The 12,298-nt window shown below is 38.4% G+C and overlaps 1 protein-coding gene across 1 annotated transcript; it reads left to right on the top strand.

Annotated features, from left to right (window-relative positions):
* Positions 1-1,146: 1,146 nt before the first annotated feature.
* LOC120782053 lies at positions 1,147-2,049 on the top strand. The gene is made up of 2 exons (XM_040114204.1): positions 1,147-1,897; positions 1,960-2,049. The coding sequence occupies exons 1-2, from the start codon at positions 1,163-1,165 to the stop codon at positions 2,032-2,034; spliced, it is 810 nt and encodes a 269-aa protein (XP_039970138.1). The 5' UTR covers positions 1,147-1,162; the 3' UTR covers positions 2,035-2,049.
* Positions 2,050-12,298: the final 10,249 nt, after the last annotated feature.

The following is a 12,298-nucleotide window of genomic DNA, read 5'->3' as shown; positions in this document are numbered from 1 at the left end:
TCCTAGGGCATACAATTTCCGCCCATGGAATAAAACCACTTCCGGAACGAGTCAAAGTCATCATCGATTATCCTCGTCCTTCAACAATCACCCAACTATGCAACTTCCTTGGTACAATCAAATTTTACCGCAAATTTATTAAGAACGCAGCAAACATACTCGCACCACTCAACACGCTACTCAAAGGTCCCAAAATCAACGGAAAAACTTCAATAAACTGGACAACACTCTTGGCACATCCGGACAACAACTCCGAGTGGGCCATCTTTTCAGACGCATCTGAATACGGAATTGGTGCCGCGCTTCAGCAACGTATTGGCGAACATTGGCAACCGCTTGCATTCTTTAGTCGCAAACTTGCACCATCTATTCAAAAATGATCGACCTACGATCGTGAACTCAACGCAGTCTACGAATCAGTGAAATATTTTCGTCATATCTTTGAGGGACGACACATCGCCATCTACACTGATCACAAACCTTTAATGCACGCATTCAAACAGAAGCCCGAACGCGCTTCACCATGGTAATTTCGACGACTTGATTATATCGGTCAGTTTACCACCGATATACGGCACATATCCGCTTCCAGAAATATCGTTGCGGACGCTTTATCTCGAGTCGATGCCATTCACACAGCAGTTACATCCGAAGAACTTGCATGCGCTCAAACCAACGATGCCGAACTTCAAAAACTACTCAACAGCTCGAATACATCATTAGAGCTACGAAAAATCAACAGCAATACCACGGACATTGCTATATACTGTGACATATCCACAGGTACAGCACGTCCGTTCGTTCCACAACAACTAAGGCGGCGAATCTTCGAGACTCTTCATTCAGTCTCACATCCTGGTCGCCGAGCTACAAGACGCCTTATCACAAAAAGATATGTTGGCCATCAATCAACAAGGATTGCATTACATGGACCAAAGCATGCATTCAATGTCAGCGGAATAAAATTTCACGTCATACAATTTCACCCATCGCAACATTTCAGCTACCTTCGCGTCGATTTGAACATATTTACATAGACTTGGTGACACTCCCGCTTTCAAAAGGACACACCCAATGTCTCACAATAATCGACCGATTCACACGCTATCCAGCAGCCGCACCACTTATTGACGGCACAGTCGACCGAGTAGCACATGCACTCATGCAAACTTGGATTTCCTACTTTGGAGTCCCACTTCGAATAACAACCGACCTTGGAGGACAATTTGAGTCAGACCTTTTCAGGAAGCTCGCTGATCTCCTCGGTTTCAAACATCAACGAACAACGAGTTATCCACAATCAAACGGACTTATCGAACGCTTTCACCGACAACTCAAATCATCCCTTCTTTGCCACAACGATAGTTGGTACGATGCACTCCCTGCAGTTCTCTTAGGACTACGAGCTGCATTCAAAGAAGACATCCAAGCCACACCACCAGAAATTGTTTTTGGTGAGCCAGTCCGACTCCCGGGTGAGTTTTTAACACCATCAAATAAAACAATCGAAGCACCTGAACTCGTTAAAACGCTAAGAAAATCGTTTCAAAATCTAACGCCTACGCCTGCTTCTCGTCATGACCGAGAGAAAATCTTCATTTCGAAGGATCTCGCAAATTCAACGCACGTTTTTATTCGAAACGACAAAGTAAAACAATCATTTTCATCACCATATGATGGACCATTCCCAGTTATGGACAGATATGAAAAATACTACAAAGTGCTACTATATCTAAAACCTGCACACATATCCATCGATCACCTAAAACCAGCTTATCTTTGTAGTGACGATATCGAGCACCTACAATCCAATCCGTCTGGATATAACCAATGCAACACAACTACCAGCGACACAAATCCTTATGTTTCTACAACAATACATAGAAGTCAAAAAAGAGTGCGCTTCAAAATGTCTTCATAATTCCAAAAATTCTTGCTAATTTTCTTTTTTTCCCATAGGGGAGATATGTGGCGACACCCACATTAAACATATCTTTAAAATATTTAATTCATGCATTGATAGGTCAATACTAAGTTCATTTATGTTAGTACAACTAAAGGTTAAGTTATCCTACATTCTACTTTACATTTAGGCAATTCACAAGCTTTGTTGTATGTCTTATGTCATATTTTAATATTCTTAAAAAATGCGACACTTGTGAGCACCCTTAACTGTTGTATGTCATATTTCTACACTTAATCAGCTGATAGTGAAAAATTAAGAAGACAGAAATGCCACGAGAAAGTCAGAAAAATAAAATTATAGCTTCTTTATGTGAAAATCATGCATTGGCTCTATTAGGAGTTGAATCAAGTGAGTATTTGCATACATTTTCTTCATTAAATGCAAATATTTATACTTTGGCAGGTGACGAAGAAGACGAAGCTATTGAAAGTTTTTTGATCAGTATGAGCTGTTTGCTGAGCGACAGAAGAAGCGTTCATTTCGGCTTACCAAAATGTTCCAGTTGGCAGCGAAATGTGCTAAGGAATCTTGACGATAGCAGATTCAATTAGATGCTTCGTGTTCGCCCGGAGGAATGCGAACGTATCTTAGAATTAATTAAAAATGACGCTGTTTTTAAGACAAGTTCAAGTGCTTCACAACTTCCAATCGAACTGCAACTCAAAATAGTGCTGTATCGGTTGGGATCTTCCGGCGATGGACAATCTGTTCGCAAAGTGGCTTCCTTATTTGATGTGGGTGATGGAGGCACTATTAAAAATATAACGCAACGAATTTTTACAGCCATATTGTGATTAAAAAATGAGTTTTTATACTGGCCCAATGAAAGAGAAAGACTGGAAATTGTGTCCGCAACTTTGAAAGAAATGCCAGGGTGTGTGGGTTACATCGATGGTTCCGAAATAAAATTAGTTGAAGCACCAGTTATGCAGCATTAAATTTACTATTCGCGTAAACGTCAATATTCTGTAAAACTACAAGCGATTTGTGACTATAAATTGCGCATAAGACAGGTGACGATTGGTTACCCAGACAGTGTACATGACGCAAAAATATTTTCAAATTGTTCACTAGCAAAGCATCCGGAACGATTCTTGTCGACATCACAGTGGTTCGCGGGAGATAGTGCCTATCCACTGAAACCATATTTAATAACGCCCTTCCCGCAAAACAGTGTTGAACATAGAAAAAAAGAAAGGGATTTATTCAACGCGTATTTTTCCATATACCGTGCACGAATTGAGAATTGTTTTGGACTTTTGAAAGAGAAATTCGGTAGTTTAAAGGAGCTTAAATTTATAATGCTTTCAACGTCAAATAAGAAGGAATACAATGACTGGATTATGGTGTGTTGTATTCTTCACAACATGTTAATCAGTTTCGATATAGATAATGAAAACAACAATGAAGTTTTGATGCCTCAATTCCCTTTATAATCAGAAAATAATACGAGAAATTGCTTGCTTCGTTATATACAAAATCAAAATATTTAATACTTATACACATATGTATGTATATGCATTTGTTCTTTAATCATACAAGTTAATAAAAATGCCTGATTATTTTGCTTAATTATAATCCAACTATATGTTTGATTTTGGTTCTTTTATTTTGGGTAAGGTACATTTATCATTTCATTTTCGTATTCTTCAAAAGGCACTAACTGTTAATATCACAACAAAACTTATAACATAAAAACTTCATTTAAGACATAGAAAAACACATAATAATAAAAATAAATTCATAACAAAAGTGAACTAAAAATGTAGTGCATTGTAAAATTATTTATATTTTAGCCTAAGCTCTTCCATTGCCAACCTCTCCTGCATTTGTAATTTCATTTTTTCAATTTCTAATTTGTCATTAATTTCTCTTTTTTTAATTCAATTTCTTTTTCTTTTAACTCTAATTTTTATTCTTTGATTGCCATTTCCCTTTCCCTTGTTGCAACATCCATCTTAAGCTTTTGCTTCCTTATTTCTGCGATCTCACCATGAACCTGCAAAATATCCGACAAGGCAGTTTTGGAATATATTCCTTTCCGCCTTCGAATGCACACATTGTCGTTCAACGCAGGACTTTGTAATTCTTCAGCTTCAGCTTCAACTGAACTGCCCGCACATTCCACACATTCTGCTCCCGATGGACTTGTAGAATCGCTTTCTAACAGCGTCACCAAACTGCCTTCCACTACTGCAGAACAATTTAATCTGCTGCCGAAAATATCGTCCAACTCTTCATAGAAAAAACATATTTTTCTTAAAGTATCTATAGAAAAAAATAATGGTCACAATTAAAAAAAAGAGATTTCCTTAAAAGAATTTATTTTTTATTGTGTCGCCTTCCATACTTCCTGCGCCTGTCGAACCTTCCCACTCCTTTGCTTTATTATAATTAGTGCGCATATTGCGTACTTTTGCGCGCACTACTTTCCATTCTACCGTCAGCTGCGTGTCTTCGATGAAACGACCATAAAAGCTTTGAGCCGTTGGTTTCTTTAAAAAAAAAATTATTTGACTTTGTTTTGTTTTTTTTTTAATTAAAATGACAAACTTCGAAACTTCTGTTTTCCATTAGGAACTCCACAAGCGCTTTTTCTTCTGCCGCATTCCACTTATGTACCGGGTTGAAACGGCGGCGTTTTGGTTTACACTGCAATAAAATCATTTGCAACCACATAAACATCAAAATATTTTCATATTACATTTATATTCAACTTAATTTACCTGAATATCGTGGTTTCCTTCCATATTAATAACGAAATTTATTTAATTTATTAATTCCAAACACTAAAACGTCAATAATAAGAAAGTAAACAAATACAGCTGATAGAATAGCAAACTCAAGAAACATACCACGCAGTGTTGTATCAGTCATATTTTAATTTTGCATGTGAAACAACAACTGTGTTCATATGACACTCATAAAAAAATATGACAATATGACGATATGACGCACTATGACACCTTGTGAATACCCTAATTGTTATCCTATGAGTTACAGTACTTCTTTCTCTCTTACATACATTAATTAAGCTATCATAATAATGCATTACATATTGACAGCAGCATCTTCTGATGTTTGTCGATCACCGTTACCTAAATAAGCATATAAGAAATTGAACTCTAAGCTAAGCATGTCAGTTGGATTTTGGTTACCACGTCGCCCAGACGTGTATTAATAAATCAGTACTCCACATATATACAAACATATTTGTTGCGTCATGCGACTTTATAAATCAAAAAATATTTTTTAAGAACTAAATTTGTTAAAATATTTGTATACATTATAAAATCTTTTACATTATGTAAAATACTTACAATTTCTGTAATTTACAAGTATAACCATAATCTACTACCTATGTATTAGAATAATCTATTACAATGAACTTAAGATGCTGAATTGAATTAGAACTACATACTCACCCCTTTCTTGTATACATACTTACCTCTAGTCTAAGCCGTTAGGTTAAGATTTAGGCTAACTAATGAACTGTTGAAATAAAGAATGCTATTGTATTAAAGACTATACCCGCGAACGGACGCTTTTAAATTTTTACCGGAATTTTTTAAACTCGAACTTAGCACAGGCAATCAGCTCGTAGTTGCGCATCTTAGTGAGTCCGACGTGTTTAATTTTAATCTTAAAAACGCTTAAGATTTTTTCATGGCGCCCGAGCAGGGACTCAGTGCGTGGCTGTAGTGCATTTAATTTTCGAAAGGAATTTCAAAGTAATACTTAACGTATTAATTAAATTTCGAACGCGTGAGCAATTGCCTGTGAATTTTCCATTTCTTCCGATTTCGGTCGAGTGCAAGTGACCAAAGTGACAAATATTGAAAATAAATGTCTGAACAAAGACATTAAAAAATATACATACATATAATAAATTAAAAAAAAAAAATATTACATCAAAAAAAAAAAGAAGAAAACAGGGGTTTGTGAAAAATTTAACACTTTGTGCATATACATATATGTATATATAAAATTAAGTGGAAAGTGCACATATGCGACATATTGACATACACACAAGTGAACAAAAAACGAAGTGGTAAAATCAACCATAAAAGAAAATAAAATGCAAATTAACCTAAACTAAAAACGTTTTGTGAAGTGTGTGGTGAAATTCACCAGTTCAAAAGAGCGCAAACACAAAGAAAGAAAAGAAGAGAAACCAAAACTAAAAGGTGGATAATTCGGTTAGCATGTGTTAAAATAAAAGCAGTGTTGAAATAAGAGCTTTTGTTATTATTTTTCCTGATAAAGTTTGTGCATGAGATTTATTGCGGTGAAGCAAATTTATTAAAAACTGCCGCCAAAAACATAAAGTGCCGTTCCTAAACAAAATAAAAAGAGTGTCGCGAGTGCCGCTAAAAAGTGCCGGAAAAGAGGTACAAACCCGTTAAAAGAAAAGTGCCGTAAAACTAAAAACCGGTAACGTTGGCCGTTAAAACGTTAAAACGCTAAACAGCTATTTGGGGTAACATCACGTCGGTACCGAACGGGCTTGCGTCAACACCATCGTCTCTCTGCTGTTGCGTCAACACCAGTTCTCGCCGCTGCCAAGTCAACATCAACACCGTCGCTGCTAACGTCGACGCCAGATTCTCTGCTTCGTGGGAATGAGCTGCAACTGCATTCTCTGCAAAAGGGAAGTGAACGCAGGCAAACCGCCTATGCATTCACAACAGGTAACGAGTGCGAATCACTGAAAGTGGTGCGAAAAAAAAAAAAAAACGAAAAGTAAAAACAAAAGGAGCAAGTGCACGCTTTCAGGTTTTGGCTCTCCCTCTTTTCACAATTTTTCACATACGTATATTTTCATATTGCATATATTCTCATATTTTAATATTCATATACGCATATACATATATGTACATACATACTTACATATGCATTTATGCATCTATGCATCTACATAAGTGAAAGAGGGATCGTGGGATTTGCGGTAGCGTTCTTAGTTGAACATTAAGGTGCGATATTTTATATATTAAAAAAAAAAAATTTGATTTTAAACAAAATCAAGTTTTACAATCCGTTTTTTTGGAAAATTTTCTCGATATATAAAAAAAAAAATCAAGAACGTTCAACTGTGCTATTGCTCATTCTGCATACTTCATAGGTTTGGCTTTCGTATACTTAGGAATCGATATAATTTTTTTCTCGTTTTCGTTACCGATTCCAAATATATTTGTTGCCAACCTTTATTGCTATTGGTCTGGCTTTCGTTTGGGAATCGCTATACATATATTTTTCGTTTCGTTATCGATTCTTAATATATCTGTTGCCAACCTGTATAGTTTGGTTCCGGAAATTTAATTTAAACAAGCAAAATGAGCAAGCCAAAGCCAACTATCGCCAACCTCTCTCCAAGTAAGGAGTTGATCGACTTAAAGTCATTAAAGCGTCAAAGGACGGTGGCGAAAAGTAGCATTTTACGCATAAAAATGGGTCTTCTAGAAAAGACTATGTCATTAGATCCAATCGAATTGGAATGTCGTCTGGATATACTAAACTCACATAGTGAGAAATTGATGAAATGTCAATCTAAAATTGAAGAGATTGATGAAGACGACATGGCCCGAGGGGAGTTAGAGGTCATAATTGTGGAAACAAAATCCATAATTAAAACAATTTTGGCCAAAAATAGAACATCTATTGTTGAAACATCATTCGTAACATCTCACAGCTCAAGGCTCCCAAAAATGAATTTGCCGAAATTCAAGGGAGAATATTCGGAATTTAAAAATTTCATGAGTTTGTTTGAGAGTTTGGTTCACAATGATCCAAACATCCCAGATATTGAAAAATTTAACCATCTGGTTAATAGTCTATCTGGGGAGGCTCTGGGCACGATAAAGGCGTTTCAAATGTCGGATGAAAATTATCCGAAGGCGTTTGCAAGTTTAAAAAAGGTTTACGACAATAAATGTTTGATTTTTTTTAATACGATTTCAAAACTCTTTGAGCTGCCAACTATCTCTAAGCCTTCAGCCCCTTCATTGCGCGCGATGATTGATGAAGTGTCGGCTGTATATGACTCATTGCTATCGCTGGGCAATGAGAAACAAATCACAAATGCGATAATTATTCACATAGTCATGACAAAAGTTGACTCTGCCACCCGATCAAAGTGGGAAGAACAGCTGGATTACGACAAGTTACCATTGTGGAAGGATTGTGAAGCCACCTTAAATAGACGGTACCAGCACCTATCAGCTGAAGGCGCATCATCTTCGAGGACGAGACCCATAGCAGCAGCCAGCGCGAACCACGTGAAGCAGCCTCATATGAATGGAACGAAGTCCGCTTTAGTTGCAGCGAATACAAAGCAGCCGACATGCCAGCAGTGTAAATCGAAGAACCACTATTTAACAGCTTGCCCCATTTTTAAAACTCTCTCTGTTCAACAGAGATTTGAGTTTGTCAAATCGGTGCCCTTATGCATAAATTGTTTGCGTAAGGGACATACGGTATCCAAATGCAGAGCGGATCGATGTCGCGTGTGTAATCGGTCCCACCACACCTTACTGCACCAGTATCCTGTATCCTTCGCTGCTGAATCTCATCCGCAACCAACAACAACTACGCACGCAATGCATACAATAAGTGTTCCTGATCGAGTAATGTTGGCAACAACAGTTATTCTGGTGAGATCAAGCTGTGGAGAGTATCTGCCCGCAAGAGCCTTGCTGGATTTAGGAAGTCAAGTCAACTTTATGACGGAGGATTTGGCCCAAAAACTGCGGATTCGACGCCAAAACAGGACTTTAAATATTATAGGGATTGGAAATTCAAGTACAAAAGTCGGGGCCAAATTAAGCGCATTTGTTAAGTCGCGCGTAAATAATTATGAATTTTCGGCGGAATTCTGGATTATGCGATGTATTTCGGCTAATCATCCAGACCTTCTTCTTCTTCTTAATTGGCGTAGACACCGCTTACGCGATTATAGCCGAGTTAACAACAGCGCGCCAGTCGTTTCTTCTTTTCGCTGCGTGGCGCCAATTGGATATTCCAAGCGAAGCCAGGTCCTTCTCCACTTGGTCCTTCCAACGGAGTGGAGGTCTTCCTCTTCCTCTGCTTCCCCCGGCGGGTACTGCGTCGAATACTTTCAGAGCTGGAGTGTTTTCATCCATCCGGACAACATGACCTAGCCAGCGTAGCCGCTGTCTTTTAATTCGCTGAACTATGTCAGTGTCGTCATATATCTCGTACAGCTCATCGTTCCATCGGATGCGATATTCGCCGTGGCCAATGCGCAAAGGACCATAAATCTTTCGCAGAATTTTTCTCTCGAAAACTCGTAACGTCGACTCATCGGTTGCTGTCATCGCCCAAGCCTCTGCACCATATAGCAGGACGGGAATTATGAGCGACTTATAGAGTTTTGCTTTTGTTCGTCGAGAGAGGACTTTACTTTTCAATTGCCTACTCAGTCCGAAGTAGCACCTGTTGGCAAGAGCAATCCTGCGTTGGATTTCCAGGCTGACATCATTAGTGGTGTTAATGCTGGTTCCTAAATAGACGAAATTATCTACAACTTCAAAGTTATGACTGTCAACAGTGACGTGAGAGCCAAGTCGCGAGTGCGACGACTGTTTGTTTGATGACAGGAGATATTTCGTTTTGCCCTCGTTCACTACCAGACCCATTTTCTGTGCTTCCTTGTCCAGCCTAGAGAAAGCAGAACTAACGGCGCGGGTGTTGAGGCCGATGATATCAATATCGTCATAATCATCCAGACCATACCATTAATATTAATGGTTGGAAAATTCCGCACAATATTAAATTGGCGGATCCAGAATTCCAAAAATCTCAAAAGATCGATATGTTATTAGGGGCAGAAACCTTTTTCGATTTGTTAGCGGTTGGTCAAATTAAATGTGGCCCTAATCAACCAACGCTACAGAAAACCCTTTTGGGATGGATTGTTTCTGGCAAATATGTCAACAGTCTTAGTCCACCTCCCGAAGTAAATAGCACATTATGCCAAACTGAAGAAGACTTAACGTCAATAGATTCAGTAGTCCAAAAATTCTGGGCTCTGGAGGAACTTCCTTCAGAAACAACTGGCAACAAATTCACACCTGAACAAAATGAGTGTGAACAATTTTTCGTCAATACAACTGAGGTATTACCTTCAGGAAGGCTTCAAGTCAGAATGCCCTTTCAGGCTGACCGTAAGTTACTCGGTCACTTCTATGAAATCGCAGTTCGGCGGTTTCAGGCCCTGGAGAGGAAAACATTGAAAGATCCAGAACTTCGTAAAATGTATCTGGACTTTATGAATGAATACAGAGAACTAAGTCACATAAGCCCAACGAACAATAAGATCCCGAGTGCGCCGCACTATTTCATTCCACATATTGATGCGTTTTAAGACCCGAGAGCACAACAACTAAATTACGTATTGTTTTTGACGCTTCGAGTCATACTTCATCTTAAATTTCATTAAATGAACTTTTGATGGTATGCCCAACTATCCAAGAATTGTACGCAACTCTTCTTCGTTTTCGTTTACATAAGTACGCTTTAACGGTAGACATTACTAAAACGTACCGCCAAATAATGGTGCACGAAGAAGACATAAATTGTCAGCTTATAATGTGGAGAGAGCATCCCTCAGAGCAAATTCAGATTTTTCGACTTAACACCGTCACTTACGGCACTGCGCCTGCACCATTTCTTGCAACTCGGTGTTTACAAATGCTCAGCGATGCTAATACAACTAAATATCCACTCGGTTCATTGGCCATTAAAAGAGACTTTTATGTTGATGACTTATTAACAGGATCTGAAAATTTTGAGTCTCTAGATCTTATAAGAAGTGAAGTAATTAAAATACTAAACTCGGCCGGATTCACCTTAACGAAGTGGTTTTCGAACCACCCTAAATTTTTCGACAGTAATTGTACTGAAAAGTCTTTAAGCTCCAATGACAAAAACTCAACTAAAACACTAGGAATCCATTGGTTGCCGAAAGAGGATTTGTTTCGATTTGTTTTGGATGCCAATTTTCATGATCTGCGAGCTACTAAACGAAACATATTATCAATCTCTGCTCGCCTTTTCGATCCTCTTGGATTATTAGCCCCACTAGTTACCAAAGCAAAAATCTTATTGCAAGAGCTTTGGATCCAAAAACTAGATTGTGATGGGTCGATTTCATTGCGCCTTGCTACTAGCTGGCAGAATTTCAAAGCCAACCTACTGCAGCTGTCATCAATTAGCATTCCTCGATACGTAAATCTAGAGTCGAGTGCTATCTGCCAAATACATGGCTTCTCCGACGCTTCAATAAGAGCGTACGGATGCTGCATATATATACGAAGCCAAACTGCTAGTGGTATTAAATGTATGCTGCTTACTGCAAAGTCTAGAGTGGCTCCGCTGAAGACCAAGTCTCTTCTGCGTCTCGAGCTCTCGGCAGCACATATTCTTGCCAAATTATGGTCACGAATTGCGCAAATGTTGAATCGAAAATTTGAAAAAATTATATTTTGGACAGACTCTGAAATCGTATTGCATTGGGTAAAAACGCATCCATCTTCATTACAAACCTTTGTTGCAAATAGAGTGTCTGAAATCCAAGAATTGACTGACAATATAAATTGGCGACATGTGCCAACAAAACAAAATCCTGCGCATCAAGTATCTCGGGGTTGCAACGTGGATGAACTGAATAATTCAATATGTTTTGGCGGTCCACAGTTCCTCCTAGAAGACCCCGCTTTATGGCCAATTAACACTCACTTCCAGCTCTCCCCAGACGATGAAGCATTAGAGAAGAAGAAAAATACTTTCACACTAGCCATAAATGTGAAAGAGAATACATTATTAAACCTTATCGAAAATTTCTCTTCTCATCAAAAATTGCTTCGTGTGGTTGCCTATCTATTACGATGGATTAGACGACCAAAAATGCCTACGGAGGGAAAGGACCTGACATCTGACGAATTATACTTGAGTTTTTTGAAAATTGTTCAGGTGATCAAACATTCGGAATTTGCGAATGAAATCCAAAAACTGACGAAAGGCACCACGCTACCCGTAAACTTGCAAAAACTCAATCCGTTCTTGCATGAGTACTCGCATATGCCACTTTCATTCCTTTTAAATGCACCTCTCCCATACGATGCCAAATTCCCACTATTACTAAATAAAATTATTACGCTATCAATTATTTACGGTTCCTGCACTTTCGAAATCACCACGCAGGGGCAAAAGCGTTGGTTGCGCTTCTTCGAGAACGCATATGGCTGATCAATGCAAGAGAAGCATGCAGTGGAACCGTAAGAAACTGTACACACTGCTTTCATTATAAGCCGA

This window comes from Bactrocera tryoni, unplaced genomic scaffold, assembly GCF_016617805.1.
Source record: "Bactrocera tryoni isolate S06 unplaced genomic scaffold, CSIRO_BtryS06_freeze2 scaffold_925, whole genome shotgun sequence".
In the NCBI taxonomy this organism is placed as follows: Eukaryota; Metazoa; Arthropoda; class Insecta; order Diptera; family Tephritidae; genus Bactrocera; species Bactrocera tryoni.
The sequence above is the reverse complement of the archived record's forward strand: the minus strand, read 5'-3'. Positions and strand labels throughout refer to the sequence as shown.